The 21,240-nt window shown below is 52.9% G+C and overlaps 2 protein-coding genes across 5 annotated transcripts in view; one reads left to right on the top strand and one right to left on the bottom strand.

The window, feature by feature from the left end:
- Positions 1–7,514, top strand: part of TPCN1 (two pore segment channel 1) — a 62,985-nt gene extending 55,471 nt beyond the window's left edge. For 2 of the 3 annotated variants that reach the window (XM_079942197.1, XM_079942196.1), the window contains exons 22-28: positions 1,002–1,117; positions 1,871–1,917; positions 2,475–2,543; positions 2,741–2,825; positions 3,970–4,109; positions 4,304–4,384; positions 6,022–7,514. In XM_079942197.1, coding sequence (XP_079798323.1) covers positions 1,002–1,117; positions 1,871–1,917; positions 2,475–2,543; positions 2,741–2,825; positions 3,970–4,109; positions 4,304–4,384; positions 6,022–6,141 — 658 coding nt within the window. In that variant the 3' untranslated portion in view covers positions 6,142–7,514. Of the gene's footprint in view, positions 1–1,001; positions 1,118–1,870; positions 1,918–2,474; positions 2,544–2,740; positions 2,826–3,969; positions 4,110–4,303; positions 4,385–6,021 lie in introns of those variants that run through there. The other variant, XR_013831240.1, reaches the window with a different exon arrangement.
- Positions 7,515–7,526: 12 nt separating this feature from the next.
- The window catches only part of SLC8B1 (solute carrier family 8 member B1), a 31,934-nt gene continuing 18,220 nt past the window's right edge, over positions 7,527–21,240 (bottom strand). For both annotated transcript variants that reach the window (XM_079942202.1, XM_079942201.1), the window contains exons 11-15: positions 16,882–17,003; positions 15,184–15,337; positions 14,318–14,398; positions 13,095–13,159; positions 7,527–10,101 (exon numbers count right to left, since the gene is read on the bottom strand). In XM_079942202.1, coding sequence (XP_079798328.1) covers positions 9,904–10,101; positions 13,095–13,159; positions 14,318–14,398; positions 15,184–15,337; positions 16,882–17,003 — 620 coding nt within the window. In that variant the 3' untranslated portion in view covers positions 7,527–9,903. The remainder of the gene's footprint in view (positions 10,102–13,094; positions 13,160–14,317; positions 14,399–15,183; positions 15,338–16,881; positions 17,004–21,240) is intronic.

Genomic DNA, 21,240 nt, shown 5'->3' with positions numbered 1-21,240 from the left:
GGGGACCTGGGCAGACACATCAGCTAGGGGTGGCCTGTTAGGATGAGGGCAGACACATGCGGGAAGGTCTCTGGGGCAGGGATAGAGAGCGGGGGACACAACCTCCCTTGATCACTCCCTTACCTCCTAAGCCCCCATGATGAAATCCGTGTGCTCTGCCATTCACTCTCCATCCAGTGTTCTCTTAAAATTGGTCCTTATGGTTTCAAGCACTGATAAAGAAAGTTCTCAGAGACACTGGTAGCCGTTTCGAGCGTCAGGCTAAGCTGAGAACCAGAGCCTGCAGCAGTGGGTCACAAACCTTAGGGCACATGAGAATCCTCAGGGCCGCTGCTTAAAAGGGCAAACTCCAGACCCCACCCTGCGTGTCCGACACAGGCCAGAGGCTCAGGACTCTGCCTTGGGAACAAGCTCCCTGGGGGCCCGAGGACCAGGCTTGTCAAAACATCCCCGTGAATTACAGCAGATCAGCCGTAGGAGGTTGGCAGGAAAGTAGCAAACAAGCTCTCAGAACAGGGGCAACCGATTAGAACAGAACAGAACACTCCAGCCAGGTGCTGGGGAAAGCCCGAGGAGGGGAGGACCCTTCTCGAGGGCTGCCGTTGGCACCCGGCCTCCAGGGCAGATCCCAGACTGGTGGGGGCAGGGGGCAGGGGGCTGGGGGTGGTGTTCGAGGAGGCACTGCCTTTGTCTCCCCTCCCAGAGCGCCGGGCTCTGGCAGCTGAGAGCAAGAAGGCCTGGCTGGCGGCAGAGAAATGCCAAGTGAAGGTGGAATGGGGTGCAAGTCTGGGTGTTCCCACCAGCACTCTGGGGACTCCCCTTGAGACAGGAAGACAGGCAAGGGAGCTGGGGGCTCAGCAGGAAACCAGGCTGGGCCAAGAGAGATGGTCCTCAGTCAGACCTTGGTTTGCTTAAACTTTCTGTACTTTGTTGAGGTGACCAGTTATCTCGTGACCTTCCCACTCAACCCTCTGTCCCCCCGTCCCGTCTCCCCCGGCCAGTACGAGCACAGTGGCAGACGCCTACCGCTGGCTCAATCACACCGTGGACAACAGGACCGTGGTGGAGGAAGGCTACTACTATCTCAACAATTTTGACAACATCCTGAACAGCTTTGGTGAGTGCGGAAAGCCCAGGCGGGCCGTGCCCTGGGTACTGCCTTGGTCACCGCAGGTCCCAGGTGGGGTGGGGCGGAGCAGAGCTGCCCGAGGCCTCCCCATCCCGAGCCGTTTGCCATACTTTCTCGAGTCCTCTCTGGCCCCAGTGGAGCCTGTGGTTTGCCCAGCCTTGGGGGTACTGTCCAGGCCAGACCCCAGGGCTTGTTTCCTGTTACTTTCTCAGCATCGGGGGAGCAGCAGAGCTTCATGCTTGGCTGGGAGATGGGTACAGCCCGATGCTAGGGAACCAGCCCCCTTGTCACAGCTCCACAGTTGCAGGGTGGGACCTGGCCACACCAGCCAGCCACAGCGTCCCGCATTACCCAGGCCAGGCCCACACAGCTCTGCTCCTGGCTTCCATGGAGAGGCCAGGAGGCCAGACACAGCTTCTCAAGAGGAAGGGATCCCCTCACGACATCCCAGATCTACACCAAGGAAGGTCCGGGGACTCTTTCCCCAGTATCTCCACCCCTGGTCCATCACGAGCTGCTGAGGCCAAAGAGGCACCCTTTTGGGGACCAAAAGGCCAAGATGGCAGCACCCCCTGTGGGGTGGACGCTCAGGAAGCGCCGTGGCTGCTCTCGGGAGCTCACAGGCCACCCCGGCAGACAAGTGCGTGGTACCCAGGATAGGTGGAGAGAGGCCGCTTGACACTCACTTTGCAAAAGCAGGTCTGATCAAGATGCTTTCTGTTTCTCCCTTCCCTTCGGCAGTGACCTTGTTTGAGCTCACAGTTGTCAACAACTGGTACATCATCATGGTAAGGACCTCCATCAGCTTCTGGGGGCATCTTCCCACCATTCTCTGAGGCCAGCTCCCGTCTCCCCTCACGCAGCCTGGGGCGCATTGCTCTCCCCGTCCCCCGCGGGGGCAGGGTTCTGCAGGGACACCACGGTATGGCCTGAATCCCAAGAGCCTGCCCCTCCGCACTTGCTGGGCGTGGCCTTTGTGCCTGCTTTCCGCACATCCCCCAGCAGCCAGGAGAGGCCAGTCAGCCTCTGGGTCTCTGTCCTGCTCCCACCACTGTGAGGGAGACTTTTCAATCAAGAAACAGTGTGGCAAGTGTGGCTGGTTGGTGGCTTTTTTCCATTCCTTAAACTCTTCCAAAGGTTGGCCGTTTCAGTCCTGGGGGGAGTGTCCAGGCCTTAGGAGCTCAGAGGGATTTTTAGACCCAAGGGAGCAAGGTCCCCCTCCTTTGTCTTCCACAACCGATCAGGAAGGGTCTGTAGAGAGCAGGGGCCACGGAGAAGCCTGCGTAGACAGCGACCCGGCCCCACCCCAGGAGCTCGTTCACTCCCTGCTTCCCTCTGTCTCCAGGAAGGCATCACCTCGCAGACCTCCCACTGGAGCCGCCTCTACTTCATGACCTTCTACATCGTGACCATGGTAGGTCCAGGGACACAGAATGCCCTCCACCCTCCTCCATCCTCCAAGCCTCCAGCTGCCCCTGCTTATTGGGCAGCAGCTCAGGGAGGAGGGGGCCGGGGACACGTCTGACCGGGCTCTGTCGGCTCTGGGGCCCCGCAGCAGCTCACGCCCCCCTCATTCCTCTCTTTCTGCTCGTCTTCTCCATGCCTGGCCAGGTGGTGATGACTATCATTGTCGCCTTCATTCTCGAAGCCTTCGTCTTCCGCATGAACTACAGCCGCAAGAACCGGGACTCAGAAGGTCTGTGCAAGTGGCTGGAGCAGGGGCGTTTGCCGCTTGTCTGTCTGTCTGTCCAGTCTTTTGGCAGTTCAGCTTACTGATCTGGCTTAGCTTTCTTTTTTTTTCCCCTCAATTTTATTTATTTTTGGCCGCGTTGGGTCTTTGTTGTTGCGCGCGGGCTCTCTGTAGTTGTGGCGAGTGGGGGCTACTCTTCATTGTGGTGCGCGGGCTTCTCATTGCCGTGGCTTCTCTTGTTGCGGAGCACGGGCTCCAGGCACATGGGCTTCAGGAGTTGTGGCTCGCGGGCTCTAGAGCACAGGCTCAGTAGTTGTGGCGCACGAGCTTAGTTGCTCCGCGGCATGTGGGATCTTCCCGGACCGGGGCTCGAACCCATGTCCCCTGCATTGGCAGGCAGATTCTTAACCACTGGGCCACCACCCAAGTCCTGGCTTAGCTTTCTTGATCTCTTATTTGCATTGATTTTTCAAATACTAAATGACAGAAAAATGCACGTGATCTCATTTAAAAAATCAGAACAGTACAGCCCGGAGATCAAGAAAAATCACAGGCTGATTGTGACCCCAGCAGCCCTCTGTCCCGCCTTCCTCATCTCCCCGACTGTTCATCCTTAGCTGTTCCCCCTTTTAGTTGTCGTCTCCGCATTTCTAAACCCCGTGTTTGTCCTCTGGCTCTTGATTTAAACGGTGTAAATACCGTTGACCACAGAGCCTAATACTACTTCCTTCTGCAGCTTGCAACCCCTTGTCTCCCTTTTCCTGGAGTGCATCACTTTCTGCCTAATGATCCTTCATTCTTGCCAGATTCTCCATCAGAACTGCCACATCCCTGTTCCTACTTGTTTCCAAATCTCTGTCCTCTCAGACTACCTGATCATTTTCTTTTTGCTCGGAGACTCCCTCCTGAAATCCTCTGTCCCCTGTAAGCTGGCGGCCTGACCAGTGCTCCTGACTGCCCCAGCAAAGGGAGGGGATGGGGAGGGACGTGAGTTCCAGATGGTGGGGGGAGGTGGTCGTGCTGATCCAGAGTTTTGCTGGGAGAGGGAACCTTAAGGCCCCCATAGGGCGCAGGGAGGATGGCTAAACCAAGCCAGACGGGGGGCTCTGAGTCCCAGGCTCCTTCCCCCTGCCACCCTCCCGTCCTGCAGTTGACGGCGGTATCACCCTTGAGAAGGAAATCTCCAAAGATGAGCTGATTGCTGTCCTGAAGCTCTACCAGGAGGCCTGGGGAGCCGCCTCTGACATCGCCCAGTTGCTCAAGATCCTCTCCCAGATGGAGAGATACGAGGTGGGGAGCGACAGGGCCTCGTCCCACGGAGGGAGCGGGCTGTGGCTTAGTGCAAACGCTCCCCCGCTGTCCATCCCCTCAAGTTTTGGTGACACTTTTAGGGGGCACCGTTGCAGAAGCCAGAGGAGGGGGTGAGGCCGGGCACCAGGACCTTGGCTCCAGCTGGTCCCTGCAGCCTTTCTGTTCTTCTCTAGCAAAATACCTTGGTGTTTCTGGGACGGAGATCGAGGACCAAAAGCGATCTGAGCCTAAAGATGTACCAAGAGGAGATTCAGGTAGGAGCACCCCGGCCGCGCTGCCCAGATCCTCCTGTCTGGGGGTGGTCCTCCCGCTGCCGAGCAGAGGCCGCTCTCTGGTCCCCATCTTGATGTGTGGGGAGCTTAGTGGGGAGCTGTGGGATTATCTGCTGACCACTACCAGTGGACCACTGCTCGGGTCGGCGGCGGTGGGGGGGGCTTCAGGGCTCAGCCTTGAACCCTTGAAGCATTCCCCAACATAGGCAGCCACCCTGTCCACTCTTCCACATATGTCACTGACCTCATCTCATTCTCCTCCTCTGAGCCAGAACAGCAAAGGAAACGCGTACAGCGGGAGACGTTCCAGGCAGAGCAGGGAGCGTGGGGGGCCCTGGCGAGCTGGCCTGGACCGGCCTCTTCAAAGAGGATGGTCCTTCCCACATCCAGCCAGACGTTACCCGATAGGAACAAGGGCCTGCTGCGCCTGGCTCTCTTGGGGTTTTTGATTGTTTTTGTTTTCTAATTTAAGAGAAGGGAAAAGTCAGATATTTTTTTTGCGAACTCTCCCCGTCTTCCCACATTGGCTGCTAAGTGAAAAGAGCTTGCGAAGCAGCCCGTGGGCTGGTGCTCTGCAGCCCAGACAGAGCCATGGACTGCGGGCCACCCATCCGCCCAGGCTCCCAGCTCCCTCACCAGCCACTGTGACTATGCTGTTTTCAGGCTGGAAACCCTTGTTTCCCTGGGACAGTGATGACCAGGGTCTGAGCCCAAAAGGCCGGGAGGCCGCAGTCCCCTGAAGCGACTCGCACCTTATCTGTAAAAACACAAGGGGTCTGGGCGAAGACCTGGCGAATCACTGCACTCAGAGTCACAGAGATGAGGAATCAACATGAGCTCTGGTGTCATAAAACCTGGGTTTGATCCCAGGCTCCGTGACCTTGGGCAGGTCACGCAGCCCATCCCCATCTATGAGAGGGGGACAGTCCCTGCCTCATGAAGCAGAGGAGGGGACGGCACTAGACACGCCGCCGGGCCGTCCACTCCTGGCCTCAGTCTCCCCCTCTGTGGAATGAGGGGGCACAGAACTAGGCCATCTCTCTAATTTTTTAAGCTCTAAAGTTCTGTGGTTCAGACTCTTTAAAAACATAGGGTTTATATTTAAAATTTCTCAATTACCTGAATACGTCTGTCCCTGAAAATGTCGGATGATATAATGATAATAGTCTTAGGCGGGTGAGCTCTCACAGCCGTTCTGGAGGGCAGCAAAGCAACCGGGGAGTCGGGAGAGGCACTCAAGCTTCATACAACTTTATACAACTTCTGAGCTTCGGGTTTCCTGGGTATAAAATGAGGACACCCAGCTCAAAAGGGGTAACACAGGGGGTTGGCGAGGGGGTGGGGGGCACACATCCCTTGGTGAACCACACAGATCGTGTTCGCGAGTAAAGGGTGTTATTACTACCTGGGCCTCACTGAAAGCAGGCGCACTTGACAAGGAGGTTTGCAAATCTCTAGTTAAGAAGGGAAAGGTTGCGTCGCCAGTTTTCTATTTAGGGTCCTATTCAGAACTCCCAGCAGGCCTGGGAGGGTCACAGCGCTGCCCAGCCTGGGTGACCCCGTTAGGCTGGGGGGCAGGGCTGGGGCCCGCTCAGCACCCTGTCTGCTCTCTGCCTTAGGAGTGGTATGAGGAACACGCCCGGAAGCAGGAGCAGCAGCAACGACAGCTCAGCGGCCGTGTGGTCCCCACCACCCCGCAGCCTCCAGGCAGCCGCCAGCGCTCCCAGACCATCACCTAAGCCCAGCCTGCAAAAGCCATCTCTTCTATGCAATAACACAATCGTATTATTTTACTACGATGTATCAGGATAATGTGTGTATATGTTTTATATATATATATACATACATTCATAAATATGCAAATATTTATATATAGGAAAAAGGAAAGACAGGCAGACAAGCTGAGGTTTGGTTTGTACCCACCTTGCCCTGTTAACCCCAGAAGTCAATTTCATTTTGGGGGGAGCAGGCCACTAGGAGCTCTTCTTAACATGGAAAGCTCCAGAAGGCCCCTTCACGAGAGCACTTGAATGGCTTCTGCCGATCTCTGCAGGGCTTGCCTTCAGCGTGGGCCAGCGTCCCTAGGCCAGATCTATACCGTCTTCCTGTTGCTGCTTTCAGAATCCCGCCCAGGCTGACAGCTAGCTTCCCCACTAACCTGCCTGTGGCCCACATCCTGGGCTGTCTGTGTTCTGCTTTAGGGACAAAACCACTTAGGAAGGAAAGAACCCACATCCTTGGGTTGGTATGTCTCTAGATATAATAATGAAATTGGGCGTTCCCTTGGGGGACCAGTACCCAGCACCTATTGGAACGAGTGATCCAGGGCTGTGGTTATTCCGTATGGTCAGATCTCAGCCAGTGCCAGGAGGCGAGCGAGGCCGTATCCCAGCTCCATGAGCCTTCTCACCTACCCTTCTTTTGGTTTCAACCCTTGTTGCTGAAAATCCTCCTGAGATGGCCTTTGGAATCACAGCCCAGTAGGAGGAGGAAGACGGGCAAGAGGCCAGGCCGATGGCTACCACCCACACCAGGTCCTGAAATGGGCTTTTTCTCCTTAAATCCCTTTTCCTTGGGATCGTCCTGTTTAAGCAAAGAGACATTTTGGTTAATTCAGGATTCTGCTAAAGACAACAGCAGATCCTTTCACGTGGGTGCATTTGCTGGAAACGGGAACAGAGAGCACAGAGGCTCACCTCAGGCTGTCCACGGCCGCCCTGCGGCTGAACCCGTGGTCTCCTTGGCCAGCTCCCCCCTCACCTTGAGCAGTCGCCCTCCGTCGACCTGACTGAGGTAGGGCTGGGGACACGGCTCACCCCGAGGTTTCCACTCCCCGGAGTAGGTTCAGGTGGCCTGTCAGTTTCCTGAGTTCCCCAGGGACCTTGGGAGAGTTCTCTGAGATCAGGATGCAGTAGGGGCTTGAGCCCATAGCAGGCTGTCGGCGTTGGCAGCTCCGGTGAGCGGTGGTGGCAGCGGCAGAAACAAGCAGGGTCAGAGCAGAGGGAGCCTCGGCTCAGCTCTCCTGGGCGGTGAGCCTATCTCAGTGCAGGCAGCAGAGGTGGCAGAAGCAGGGATGAAAGGGGCGGGGGGGGGGAGGGGGCAGGGGAAGCGGCCTGCACCGCTTTCCAGCTGCCTCCACTGCCTCTGTGACTTAGGGAGGCGGGTGGGCAAACTCCCCCTCGCCACATCCTCTTCCCAGACGGGCAGGGCCTGATCCCGGGGTGTGGTACCCCATCCCCACGGCCAAGTCTTCTCGACTGTGGCCTTGGACGGGCTGGTCCCATGGCCAGCACCACACAGCTCTGCCCCTCACTAGGGGAGAAGTGGTGGACGTTTCTGTTTTTAAAGCACAGCCCTTTAGGGAAACAACGAATCACTGAGAACCACTGAGATTCCCCAAGGGAATCGGGAGACAGACGTCCTCTTTTCTCTCTGGAGGGCCACAGGCCATCGCAGGCAGCTCGGCACCGAGCCCCAGGCCAGAACCCCTTCCCCGCTCCAGAGAAGTAACTTTGCATATTCGGGTGCCTTTCAGCTTTTGTTTATTGAAACGGGCATTCTGGAAGCAGGAGTCAAGGGGCGGCTTCCAGAGGAGGGCATGAGTCCCCCGACCTCAGCATCTGCCCCCAGGAGGCTGAAACCTGGGAGGGGCACCAGGGAAACTGAGCGCAGCCCCCCAGCCCCCAGGGTGAAGGCTGGTACCAGGAAGAGTGGGATCTAGTCCAGGCCTCCCAGCCCCATCCTGTGAAAGGCCCTGGTGTTAGCCAGGGACGGGATGAAAGCCAAGTGGCAACAGTGCTGAGGCACCAGACTCCAGCCACTGGTGGGCACCCTCATTACTGAGGCTGAGGACAGCTGCCCCCTCGGGGTCACTGGGGGCCTCCTCAAGTTGACCCTCCGACTTGTACACAGGCCATCGAGCAGGGAGCGGGTGTCACCCAGCGCTGTGAGCTCTGGGGACCCAGGACATCCAGCTCGGATGCCCTCTCACCTCCCACGTCAGCTGACCACCACCAAGGTGAGATGCACCGACTGGGTCTGGGTCACACCACCTGTCAGTGTCTGTGATGGCCCTGGGCCCCTGCCCCGCTTTCGGGGGGACACCATCTGGCCCCTCCTCCTTGCTTCCCTCCCCCAACCCAGCCTTACTCCACACCACGTGACAATCATTTTGTACAGACAGAGGGGGCGACGCTGTAAGGTTTTTGTACAATGGGGATTTGTTACCTGGAAAACCCACCGCGTCTCCGGATTTCTGGCGTATTAATAAAAGAGCCTCTGCTTTGTACACGCGGCTGCTGCCTCGTGACTTCCACCAGGCACCATTCGGTGGCTTCTGAGATCGTGGGGAACAGGGAGAGGACCCATCCATGCCCATTCCTGACCCCACCTCAGCCCCACCCCTAGACGTGCCGCCAAGTCCAGATCCGTCAGGGCCAAGCGCCTTCGGCCCTGGAACCGACCACTCGTCAGCCTGACCCAGGTTAGGAAGAACCAGTAACAGCCGGCTGTATGTTGTTTTCTGTTTACTTGAAATATTTAATAATTTTTTCATTGGAAAAAAAGACAACTGAGTCCCTTTACTGCCGGCATAAGGCATTGAGCAAACAGAAGCGCTGCTTATTGAAAAGGCGGGTCACTGGCTGACAGCAGGAAGGCGCCCGGGAGCGCTCATCACCCTCCCAGGAGGTCGCAGGCAAAGCAGCCCCAGCCCAGGGCTCCCCCTGAGGTAGGCACAGGGCACAGTCACACTGACTCCTGTTTTGCGTCTGGGGAAACCTCCGAAGCCAGCAGACAGTTCTAGAGGCAGCCTAGAGCTGTGCTGTCCGACACGGCAGCCACTCGTGGGCCAGTGCCACTGGCTGCTATCTTGAAGTGATATATATTATCATTAATTTCACCTTTTTCTTTTGGCTTTATTAACGTGGCGGCTAGAAGATTCAAAATTAGGTACATGTCTCGCATTCTATTTCTGTTGGACAGCGCAGCTCTAGAACTCAGCCCGCATCGGCCCGAGGCCCACAGCACACAAGCTGTTCTATCTGCCAGGTCCGAGTCACCCTGACTCCCTAAACACGGGTTTGGCAGCCCTGAGAGAAGCAGCAGGAAGGCGACAGGGCGTGACTGTGGGGAGGGGCCTGGGCCTCCACAACTGTCTCCAGCCCTGAACTCTTTGGGGTCTTCCAGCCTGGAAGGCACCCAGGCATCCCCTTCGCCCCAGACCCCAACTTTCAAGAGGCTCTGGAGATAACGCAAGGAAGTCTACCTGCTGCCTGGAACTCTGTCCACAGGGAAGCCCAGCCTCCGCAGCCCCAGAAACAAGGTTTAGCTGACCTAACTGCACACAGCGGCGACTGGGAAGCTTCAGCAGAGAGTGCACACCCCGTTCACGGTCTCGGCCACGCTCGCCTGAGCGGGTTCGAATGAAGAAACTTCATCCTCCATCTCACCGCCTGCAGCGACACTTCCCGACCACCAGGCGGACCCCGACACAGCTTCACTCACACAGTTTTCAAGTGAATCACTCCAAACTCGGTGAGCAGGGCCACCAGGAGGAAGGTCAAGTACAAGAGAAGCAGGCAGCAGCCGTAAACTCTGTTCAGCTGGAAGCACTGCAGTGGGACCGAGACCAGGGAACAGACGAGGCTGAGGCCTAGGGTGCCAGCCAAGACCCACACCAACAGTCCATCAGGCTCCAGCTGCGGGGAACACGGGGAGAGAGGCTGGGTCACTGCAGCCGACAGTCCAACTGAGGTTTGAGGGCCCCTCGTTAGGGGCCAGGGAGGGACTTCTGGCCTGCCCAGTGGGATGGCATCCCGCACCTTGAAGTTCAATGTTTTTAAGCCACGTGGTATGTGGTAATTTGTTATGGCAGCCCCAGGAAACTAATTCATACAGGTTATATATATATATATATATATATGTAGATACGTATGTATATATAAAAATATGCATATATATGTATACATATATATATTACATGCAGTAGTTGAAAAATTCTCCAGCAACACAGAAGAATAAAAGGCAATGAAATTGTCCTCCTCCTACTTCTCTCCCTTTCAGATTTAGTTAGCATCTATCTAACATATATGGAAGACTTAACCCTAGGTGCTATGCTAGGTATATTACACCCACCTTAGCTACCAGTCCACAGTGAGGAAACCAGTACAGCCGACCCTTGAACAGCACTGGTTTGAACTGCATGGGTCCGCTTATATGCGGACTTTTTTCAACAACTATAGTACTTGTATTTTCACTTCACGATCTTTAAATTAAGCGGGGGGGGGGGGGGGGAGTTGGTGTTGAATTAGAGATCACAGTACGTGGAATCGAAAGAGCTAGGGTTTGAGTCGTGACTCTATGCAAACTCTTTCGGCATCCTGTCCCCCGTCAGTCATTTATCAGTTCCTTTGCTTTTGAGGCAGAGATAGCAGTACTCGGATTTGCGACTGTGTCAGGGACTCAGCACCTCTAATTTCCATGTCGTTCAAGGGTCAGCTGTAGTACGTGACAGAGCCCAAGTCCGAAGTCCAAGCTCATACCCTACCCTGTCTCCCCATACAGTGATACGTGTACCCACAGATGTGTGGGTACACGTGTGCACATACAGGCCTGTCCATCCATCCTGAAACCACAAATGGGACCATACAATAGGTACGTGTGGTTAAGAGCAACCTGTTTTTCAGCCAACCATATGCCACGGACATCCTTCTATGATGACCTCTCACGATGCCCTATGTCTTATGCAATTAAAAGCAGGATCACAAAGGCAGTGGAATGCAGACAGACAGACACACCCCCCCCACACGCATTCCACAAGGAGCCAGAGAAAAGAAGTAGGGCCCTCAGGGGGCCAACCCCTAAAGCCTCATTATCAGAAGCCGCCTGAAAATGAGAATGAAAGGAACCTATTAAACCCCTGAAGAGTATAAACAAAATTTGCAGACAGAGGGTGTTTACCCCTTAGAAAAGCAAACTTTTCAAGCGTAAGTAGCTATTTGCTTATGGGCGTGGCCACTGTGAAAGGCCGCCCTGCTGCCAGTTAATTACAAGTCAGCCGCAAGAATCTGTTCAACAACTAGCTGCCTCTTGGAGAAAGAGGTGGGCGACTTTGTTCCCATTGACGACGCCATCATTCAGCTGCACATTCCAAGTGCTTCCACGCGATTAGCCTTAAAACCATCCCCTGGGCCACATCCCCTCCCCGTCTCCATCCTTCTCTGGTTTGGCCTCTGAATCCAAGTCCTTGGGAATGCAAAGCTGGGGCCCGAATCTAGGTTGACTCTGCCTTGCACGGGGTGCTGCTGGCCCTGCGCACCATTTCCAAAGAGAAAAGTTCACTTAGGAATCTCGATTTCTTCTCTAGAAATGCTGGATTATCTGGCCACAGGAGGCCCACCTGAGTCACCCACAAGATTTGGTTACCTGCCCTGAAGTAGTGTTTGAGTTTTCAACCTTGTTGGAAACCTGTTTCCAAGTGTCCTAACCTTCATCGGTCCCCAGGGAGCATGTTTAAAATGCAGGTTTCCAGCCCCCAGCCCCTGGAATGCCTGGGTCAGGAGGTCTCACGCGCTCCCAGGAAATTCCTGGGTGCCCTTGAACCCACAGAAACTCTGCTGCTCAGTGCATTTCAGAACTTCTCCAAATCTATGGAGATCCCCCCTTTCTGGGCTGTTGCCAACATTCTCTCTCACCCCAGGCAGTGGTGGGATAAGGTGTTCAGCCTGGCCCGTACCTCATGTCTGCTTATCCAGGAAGCTTGTGGTGGTGGTGGTGGTGGTGGGGGCATCAACCCCATTTCACAGGTGAGGAAACTGAGGCTCAAATATCCTCAGAGTCCTGATTCATTCAAAGTCACATAGCAAGAGACTTCAGTGATGAGACCAAGACCCCAATCCTGGGCCTTCCCGCCCCTTTCCCTCAAAGCTACATCTTAATTACTCTGTGACCTTGCAAGGAATACCTTTTTTAACCCCATATGCAAAATGTTTTTAAGATATTCTACACATCAGACATGTCGCAAATGTAGACAAGTCCTCTCCCCAGTAAGTGTCATCTACTGAGATGTGAATGGTCTCCGGTCCAGAGAAGGGAGGGGGAAGAGGAGGACCGGGAGGAGGGGGAGGAGGAGGGAGAGGGAGGAGGGAGGGAGGAGGGGGGAGGAGGGGGGAAAAGGGAGGGGGATGAGGAGGGAGGGGGGATGAGGAGGGAGAGGGGAGGATGGGGAGGGGGAGGAGGAGGGAGAGGGAGGAGGGAGGAAGGAGAGGGAGGAGGGAGGAAGGAGGGGGAGGAGGGGGAAAAGGGAGGGGGAGGAGGAGGGAGAGGGAGGGAGGAGGGGGTGGGGGAGGAGGGAGGGAGGAGGGGGAGGGGAGGAGGGAGGGAGGAGGGGGAAAAGGGAGGGGGATGAGGAAGGAGGGGGAGGAGGGAGAGGGAGGAGGGGGAAGGAGGGGGATGAGGAGGGAGGGGGAGGGAGGGAGGAGGGGAGGAGGGAGAAAGGAGGGGGAAAGGGAGGGGGAGGAGGAGGGAGAGGGAGGGAGGGGAGAGGAGGGGGAGGAAGGGGAGGAGGAGGGGGAAAAGTGAGGGGGATGAGGAGGGAGGGGGAGGAGAGGGGATGAGGAGGGAGGGGGAGGAGAGGGGAGGAGGAGAAGAGAGCTTTATGAGGAGGCCCCTGCAAAAGCATCTGGCCACTCACCTCCACCGCCACGTGGCCCCTGGAGATCTGGAGCAGGCAGCCCAGCCCCACGCCCACCAGGATATCTGCAGCCCAGCTCAGGAAGTTTGCCAGAACATAACGCCGCATAACCCCGACCACACAGCCCACTGGCTTTCTTTCTGATCTCTGGCTGTGCTCCCCCCTCCCCAAAAGCCACCCTACCTGAGGAGACCTTATCCAGTTTTAGCGCCTCTAAGAGAGTCTCCAGTGCACATTTTGCCTCAGTCTGTAAGAATCGCAGGAGGTGACAGAAACGCTTGGTACCTGGTAAGATGGAGAAATGGGATGCGAGGCGAAGTGACCACCCACGGTCCACTGGGGAGACTGGTGACGGAGCATGTCTCGGGGCCACCCCTAGGGGTTGTTCAGGGGACACTGCTCCAGCCAGGGCTCCGTCCTTCCCACCCCAACCTGGCTTTAGGGCTGTGGTCAGGAGAAGCCACAGCCCTAAAGCCAGGAGCGGGTCACAGTGAGCACCGGGAGTGACAGACAGCAGGAAACGTGCTGCACACAGGTCACACAGCTGGCGTGCGGCAGCGCTGAAACCGGCACCCAAGACTGGCACCCAAGACTGTCGAGATTCAAAGCCCTGTCTTTTTCACAGCCCCAGGCAGCCTGACCCTGCCTTTTCTATATAGACCAAGGGGTGGCAAATTAAAGCCTGCAGGACAATCCGGCCCAAGGCCTGCTTTTATTAATGAAGTTATATTGGGACCCAGTCACGCCCATTGGTTTATGTATTGCCCATGGCTGTTTTCACATTACAACAGCAGAGTTGAGGAGCTGCAAAAGAGATCCTATGGTCCACAAAATCTAACATATGTACTCTCTGGCCCTTTAAGAAAAAGTTTGCCAACCCTGACATCTACAGACCATGACATCTGTAAGCAAGAGGGAGGGGTCTTCCACAAGCTTAGTGCGTGGGCACCTACCAATAATACCTCTGCCCTAACAAGACGAATGTCTGCCATCACTGCTGTTTGCCAGGTGCAAAGCACTTCTGTCACCTCATTCAATCCTTATAACAACCTATGAGATCAGTCCTCTCAATATCCCCATCTTTACAGATGAAGAAGCTGAGGCTCAAGCAGATGCATCACCTGCCCCAGGTGCTCCAGTGAAAGCCAATCTGGGGTGGGGGGGGGCGTGGAGCACACCCTCGGCTCCCAGCACTGAGGGCAGGGCGGTCCCAGAAAGGATACTGAAGATGATGCCACCAAAACAGGCCGAGAACGCCATCCGCGGGTAGCCCTGGCGGGCCAGCGTGAGATCTGAGAAGACATCTGCGTGGAAACACGAGAAGGCCTTGAGGTGTGCAGGGCTTCCCCTAGCCCTCCTTGTTCATTCACTCCTTCATTCTACCCACAGTCATTCAGTCAACAAACACTGATGAAGGTCTGCCTGGCTCTGGCACTAGCTGGCTGGGTGCTATGGGAGGCCACATCATCCCGTAAGACACAATTCCCTTCTTAATTCCTTCTACCTGCCTCTTTTCCACCAGGGGCAACTCTGAGGGTGTGACGTGCCACCACCAATCTTTCACCCATGTCCCGTCTGCTGCTAGCACACACAGTACCTCGGGGCAAATGAGGAAAAGGGGCCCAAAAAGGTGAGTGGAAGGAGAGCTAGACTTTGGGCCCCCTGATCCCTTGTCAGGATGCTCTTGGGCAGTGTACAACCTGAGCAGCCCTACTTGGCAGCTCTAGCTAGAGAAGGATATCTGTATGTATGAGTGAATGCCTACCCATGTCGCACACCCACGGACACATTCCTCCTGGTTGGCTGCAATGAGCTCCATGTCCTGCCTGAAGTCTGGGGAGCCACTGAGTGTCCATGCATCAGAGAGTGGGGAAGAGGCTGGGGGCTTCTACAGAGCCTCCCGGCTCAGGTACATTCCGGGCCATCCCACCCAGATGCCCAATGATGGTCACTCCAAAATGACGGGCACTGACCACCTGCTGAGGGCAGATGCACTGGACGCCCCTACCCACATGCAATTCTGTCTGGAGGAGCAAAAAGCAGTGAGGTAGCTGTGCTCATTCTAGAAGCCCACCCGGCCCCAAGTCACCTCCAATGCTGTTCCCCCAGGCCAGCAGCGTGAGCCCGAGGACAGTGTTGCTCAGCCGGAAGACCACACCCAGGGACCGTAAGATGTTCACCACCTCCGTGGCAGCTGCGTTGATCCACAGGGCGCTGGTCAGGAAGCCCAGGAAAGCAAAGAGCTGGGGGAGGGAACAGGGACACAGCCTTAGTTCCTCAGCTATAAAATGGGACAATAACAGTACCTACTCCGTGAGGTTGTCATGAGCATAAAATGAGTTAGTAGATGCAAAGCAGTTAGAGCCTGGCATATATTACGTGCTCAATAAAATGCTAGATCAATATTACCATTTTGTCAAAAAGGAGTTCACCATAGCTTTCATCAGATTTCTAGTCTATGGACCAAATGCCATCTCATCACCAGAAAAAGAAACTCCATACCCGTGATCAGTCACTTCCCAGCCCACCCAACCTTCCTCCCAGCCCCTGGCAATCACTCCCCTATTTTCTGTCTCTCTGGATTCGCTTATTCTAGACATGTCATAGAAATGGCCTCACACAATATGTGGTCCTTTGTGACTGGCCTCTTTCACTCAGCATCATGTTTTCAAGGTGCATCCACCTTGGGACATGTGTCAGTACTTCAAAGACTAGTAAGAAACACTGCCTAAGACCATTTCTCTAAATAATCAATTGGCTGAAAATTCAACTTCCTTTGGGCTGGTACATCCATTCAGAGTTTCTGAAAATAGAAACTAGAATTTTTAAAAGCAATAATTAGGAAAAAAAAAGAAAAAAATTAAGTAAACTTCTGAGGAAAAGGTCTCTGGACAAACTACCTAAAATTTTTTTAACATCCTGCAGAGGTGAGAGAATGGGAAAAAAACACCCCCAAAGACCAAACAACTCCATCACTGGAATGTGATTATTAGGAACCCAGGTGCTTCCCAGTTAGGATGGTGGAAAAGAGTCTGGTAGGTCTTTAAAAAGGTAAACATACAGTTCACATTTGACCCAGCAGTTCTACTTACTCCCAGAAATACACCCAAGAGAAATGAAAGAATTATTTCTACAGAAAAAAATTTAAAGCAATGGTCATGGCAGCATTATTCATAATATCTAAAAAGTGGGAAAAAAACCCAGGGTCCATTAATGGATGAATCGATAAACAAAATATGCTATATCTGTATAATCGAATAGTATTCAACCATGAAAAGGAATGAAGTACTGATACATGTTACAACATGGATAAACCTTGAAAACATTTTGCTAAGGGAAAGAGGGCAGTCATAAAAGACCACATATTGTATGATTCCATGTATGGGAAATATATAGAACAGGAAAATCTAGAGAGGCAGACAGCAGACTCGTGGTGGCCAGGGGATGGCGGGGAGGATGGGGAGTGACTGCTACTGGGAACAGGGTTTCTTTTTGGGGTGATGAAAATGCTCTCAAATTGTGGTGATGGTTGCACAACTCTCTGAATATAATGAACACCATTAAATTGTATACCTCAAACGGGTGACTTGTATGGTGTATGAATTATAGCGCAATAAAATAAAGCTGTTACCAAACGAAGTGGACCCTGAACAGTAACAAAACTCCTTAAAAGTGGCTTTAAAGACCTGTCATGGTGGGAAGTGATTAGCGGCCAAATTGTCCCAGAACATCTGCCCAGGAGACCTCAGTGTCCCCTCTCCCGGCTTGGAGAGTCTAGGTTTCTTACCCAGTGAAGCCTGGGGGGCTCACTGTTGGATGTGGCAAAAAAGGTCACTGCAGCCAAGGCTGTGCCTGCGATCACCACCACGGCCCAGACGGGAAAGAGGCCACCTATCTCATAGACGCCATCTGCAGAGGGACGAGAAAGGGAGCTGGCACTCTCCGTGGCTTCAACTTGGCGCCTCCTCCTGGAAGCCCCCTAAGAATGACTGAGATGCTGTGGAGGGGAGACCCATGGATAAAACCCACAGATAAAATTCGATTGTTTGGATATAGGGTAGATACCTCCTATGTGCCCAGCCCTGTCCTAGACACTTCAGGGAGACAGAGAAATTAAAGACACAGCCCCTGCCCACAAGCTACTTACATTGGAAAGAAAAGACAGACACATGAAAAACACTCTCCAGCCTTTTGTTGTGGAGCTAGGATGGGAATGGCTAAGACTACTCACCACCACTATCCTTTCCCGTGCCCATGGCAGACATCACTAATCAACCATGATGCTTTGGTCCAACTGAGCTTCAAGACAGCACCCTCCAGCCAGGCATTACCAATGGATGGGCATCACTCCATGAGATGAACTGTACAGTCAAATACAACCTTAGCCACTGATCCTGGCTCTCCTGAGAAGTCTACTCCACAAACCAGTCCATTATAAAGTTACAAAGGTTCCAGAGGCTTCATATAAAAACACCGAAGGGAGGAAACCCTGCAGGCAGGCAGAACACTCTAGAATTCTCCACATACCATCCTTTCACCACTAGTCTCAAAGGCAATGGATGGTTCAACTGCCCAGGCACACGTAACAGGACTTTCCTTTTATTCTTTCTTTAGTCTAGCTCATGGGCTCACAAACATCAGTGGGCATAAGGATTACACGGGGGGGGCTGAATATATAAAATTGTGTGCACAATACACTGTGGGAGACTTTCAGGGGGTAATTTTGACGGATGTGACTTTTACTTATAGAGCTGGCTTTGGAACCTGATGCCTGGGTGAGAGGGCCTTTCTCTATATTCCCCATTCCTGCGTTAGAGGAATTTCAGCAGGTGGCTGGGGCATGGGGTAGTCAGGAAGGACTTCTTGGCATGCTGAGGATGTGAGCTGAGTCATAAGCAGAGAGGGGCACAAGGGTTCTACAGGAAGAGGGAAGAGATGGGTGGGAAGGAATTGAGCAAGTTCGTGTCATCAATAGCAGAAAAAGGCCTGGAGAAGGTGGTTGGCTCAGGGTCTCAGAGGCCTTGAATGATAGTTGGAGGACATGGGCTTTTTCCAAGAGGCACGCGGGAGCCATGGAGGTCTTAGAGTGGAGGAGTGACCACAACATGTGAAAAGTGGCACTTTAGAAAGATGGCTCTGGGGGTGGCCTAGAGAGGGAGGATGGAGGTTGGCAGTGAGATTGGGAGGCTTGGCTGGTGGACACGGCCCTCCCCCCCGCCCCAGGCAGGGCTCTCTATCTCTACCCTCGATTCTCCGCCTTAACTTTAATCAATGAAAATAACCCGCTCCTGATTAATTCTATCAAATGCTTATTAGCCGGAAGCATTTTTGCCGGATTTATTATCTCCAGCAACGTTCAGTTCCCCAATAACCATACGGTTCTGCCTAACGTTAGCCGCCCTCCATACGGTTCTGCCTAACGTTAGCCGCCCTCCATACGGTTCTGCCTAACGTTAGCCGCCCTCCATACGGTTCTGCCTAACGTTAGCCGCCCTCCATACGGTTCTGCCTAACGTTAGCCGCCCTCCATACGGTTCTGCCTAACGTTAGCCGCCCTCCATACGGTTCTGCCTAACGTTAGCCGCCCTCCATACGGTTCTGCCTAACGTTAGCCGCCCTCCATACGGTTCTGCCTAACGTTAGCCGCCCTCCATACGGTTCTGCCTAACGTTAGCCGCCCTCCATACGGTTCTGCCTAACGTTAGCCGCCCTCCATACGGTTCTGCCTAACGTTAGCCGCCCTCCATACGGTTCTGCCTAACGTTAGCCGCCCTCCATACGGTTCTGCCTAACGTTAGCCGCCCTCCATACGGTTCTGCCTAACGTTAGCCGCCCTCCATACGGTTCTGCCTAACGTTAGCCGCCCTCCATACGGTTCTGCCTAACGTTAGCCGCCCTCCATACGGTTCTGCCTAACGTTAGCTGCCCTCCATACGGTTCTGCCCTGACAGTGACTGTCCTAGGCCTTAACTTTAGCACGTGAAATTAATCTTACTAAAAACTACAAAACTTAAAATTTAATTACCCCTCAAGCACCTTCAAATTCTGCAAACTTGTAGGGTATTTTCCCACTATCATACACCGCGTACCACCCTAGTTAAATCTATCAACAAGCCAAAAATCAGCATCTTCTCTCCTAGACCTAATCTGACTAGAGAGAGTTTTACCAAAAACCACTTCCCTTATTCAATTAAAATTTCTCTACAGTAGATTCAGACCAAAAAGGTCTAATCACACTATATGTCCTATCATTCCTCATTACCCTTACTCTAAGCATAATTTTATTTAATTACCACGAGCAAACTCCATAATAACCACAATACCGATAAGCAGTACTCAACCAGTAACAATCACCCGTCAAGTACCAAAACTATATAACGCTGCAATTCCTATGGCTTCCTCGCTGAAAAAAGCCAGAATCACCTGTATCATAAATAACCCAATCTCCTAGTCCATTGAACTTACATAAACTTCCACCTCTTCGTCTTTTAAAACATATAGCACTGTTGAAAATTCTACAATCAGTCCTGAGAGAAGTATTCCTAAAACAGTCTTATTAGAAACCCAAACTTCGGGACTTCCCTGGTGGCGCAGTGGTTAAGAATCCGCCTGCAGGGGACACGGGTTCGTGGCCCGGTCCGGGAAGATCCCACATGCGGCAGAGCAACTAAGTCCGTGCGCCACAATTACTGAGCCTGCGCTCTAGAGCCCGTGAGCCACAACTACTGAAGCCTGCGCGCCTAGAGCCCATGCTCCGCAACAAGAGAAGCCACCACGATGAGAAGCCTGCGCACCGCAAGGAAGACCCAACGCAGCCATAAATAAATAAATTTATAAAAAATAAATAAATAAAAATAGTTAAAAAGAAACCAAATTTCAGGGTCAGTAGCCACAGCCATTGTATAACCAAATACTACCAGTATTCCCCCTAGATAAATCAAAAATAGCATTAAGCCTAAAAACGAACCACCAACATTCAACAGAATTCCAAAACCAACACCACCACCCACAATCAACCCAAGTCCTCCATAAATAGGTGAAAGTTTTGAAGAACACCCCACCAAACTAATCACAAAAATAGTACTCAAAATAAATGTATGTTATCATTCTTACATGGAATCTAGCCATGTCCAATGACATGAAAAATCATCCTTGTTATTCAACTATAAGAACACTAATGACCAACATCTGAAAATCACACCCATTAATAAAAATTATCAACACACTCATTGATCTTCCAGCCCCATCAAACATTTCATCGTGATAAAATTTTGGTTCTCTAGTAGGTATTTAATTTTACAAATCCTGACAGGCTTGTTCCTAGCAATACACTATACATCAGACACAATAACCGCTTTCGCATCAGTGACACACATCTGCAGAGACGTAAATGATGGATGAATCACTCGGTGTATACATGCAAATGGAGCTTCCATATTCTTTATTTGCCTATTTATTCACGGAGGACATGGCCTATATTATGGGTCCTATACTTTCCTAGAAACATGAAATAGTGGAATTATTCTGCTATTCACAGTTACAGCCACTGAGTTCACAGGCTATGTATGACCACGAGGACAAGTATCATTCTGAGGCGGAGAAGTCATTACCAACCTTCTTTCGGCAATCCCATACGCTCGACAGAACGTGTCGAATGAATGAGGCGGCTTTTCTGTAGATAAGGCCACTCTCTCACGAGGCTCTGCCTTCCGTTTCATCCTCCCGTTTATCATCACAGCACTAGCAGCTGTCCACCTGCTATGCCTTCACGAAACAGTACCTGATAATTCCACAGGAATTTCATCCAACATAGATAAAATTCCATGTCACCCCTACTATACCATTAGAGACATCTTAGGTGCCTTACTACTAGTTCTAGCACTACTAATATTCGTTTTATTTTCACCCAACTTACTAGGAGATCCCAGCAAACCCCCTCAAAACACCACCACACGTTAAACCAGAATGGTATTTCCTATCCGCATAGGCAATCTTACGATCAATCCCCAACAAATTAGGAGGAGTCCCAGCCCTCGTCATTTCAATCTTAATCCTAGCATTTATCCCAATACTCCACATATCCAAGCAATGAAGCATAACATTCCGACCTCTTTTTTTTTTTTTTGGTACGCGGGCCTCTCACTGT

Source organism: Stenella coeruleoalba, assembly GCF_951394435.1.
Source record: "Stenella coeruleoalba genome assembly, chromosome: 14".
Classification (NCBI taxonomy): Eukaryota; Metazoa; Chordata; class Mammalia; order Artiodactyla; family Delphinidae; genus Stenella; species Stenella coeruleoalba.
This window is presented reverse-complemented; position numbering and strand designations above follow the sequence as displayed.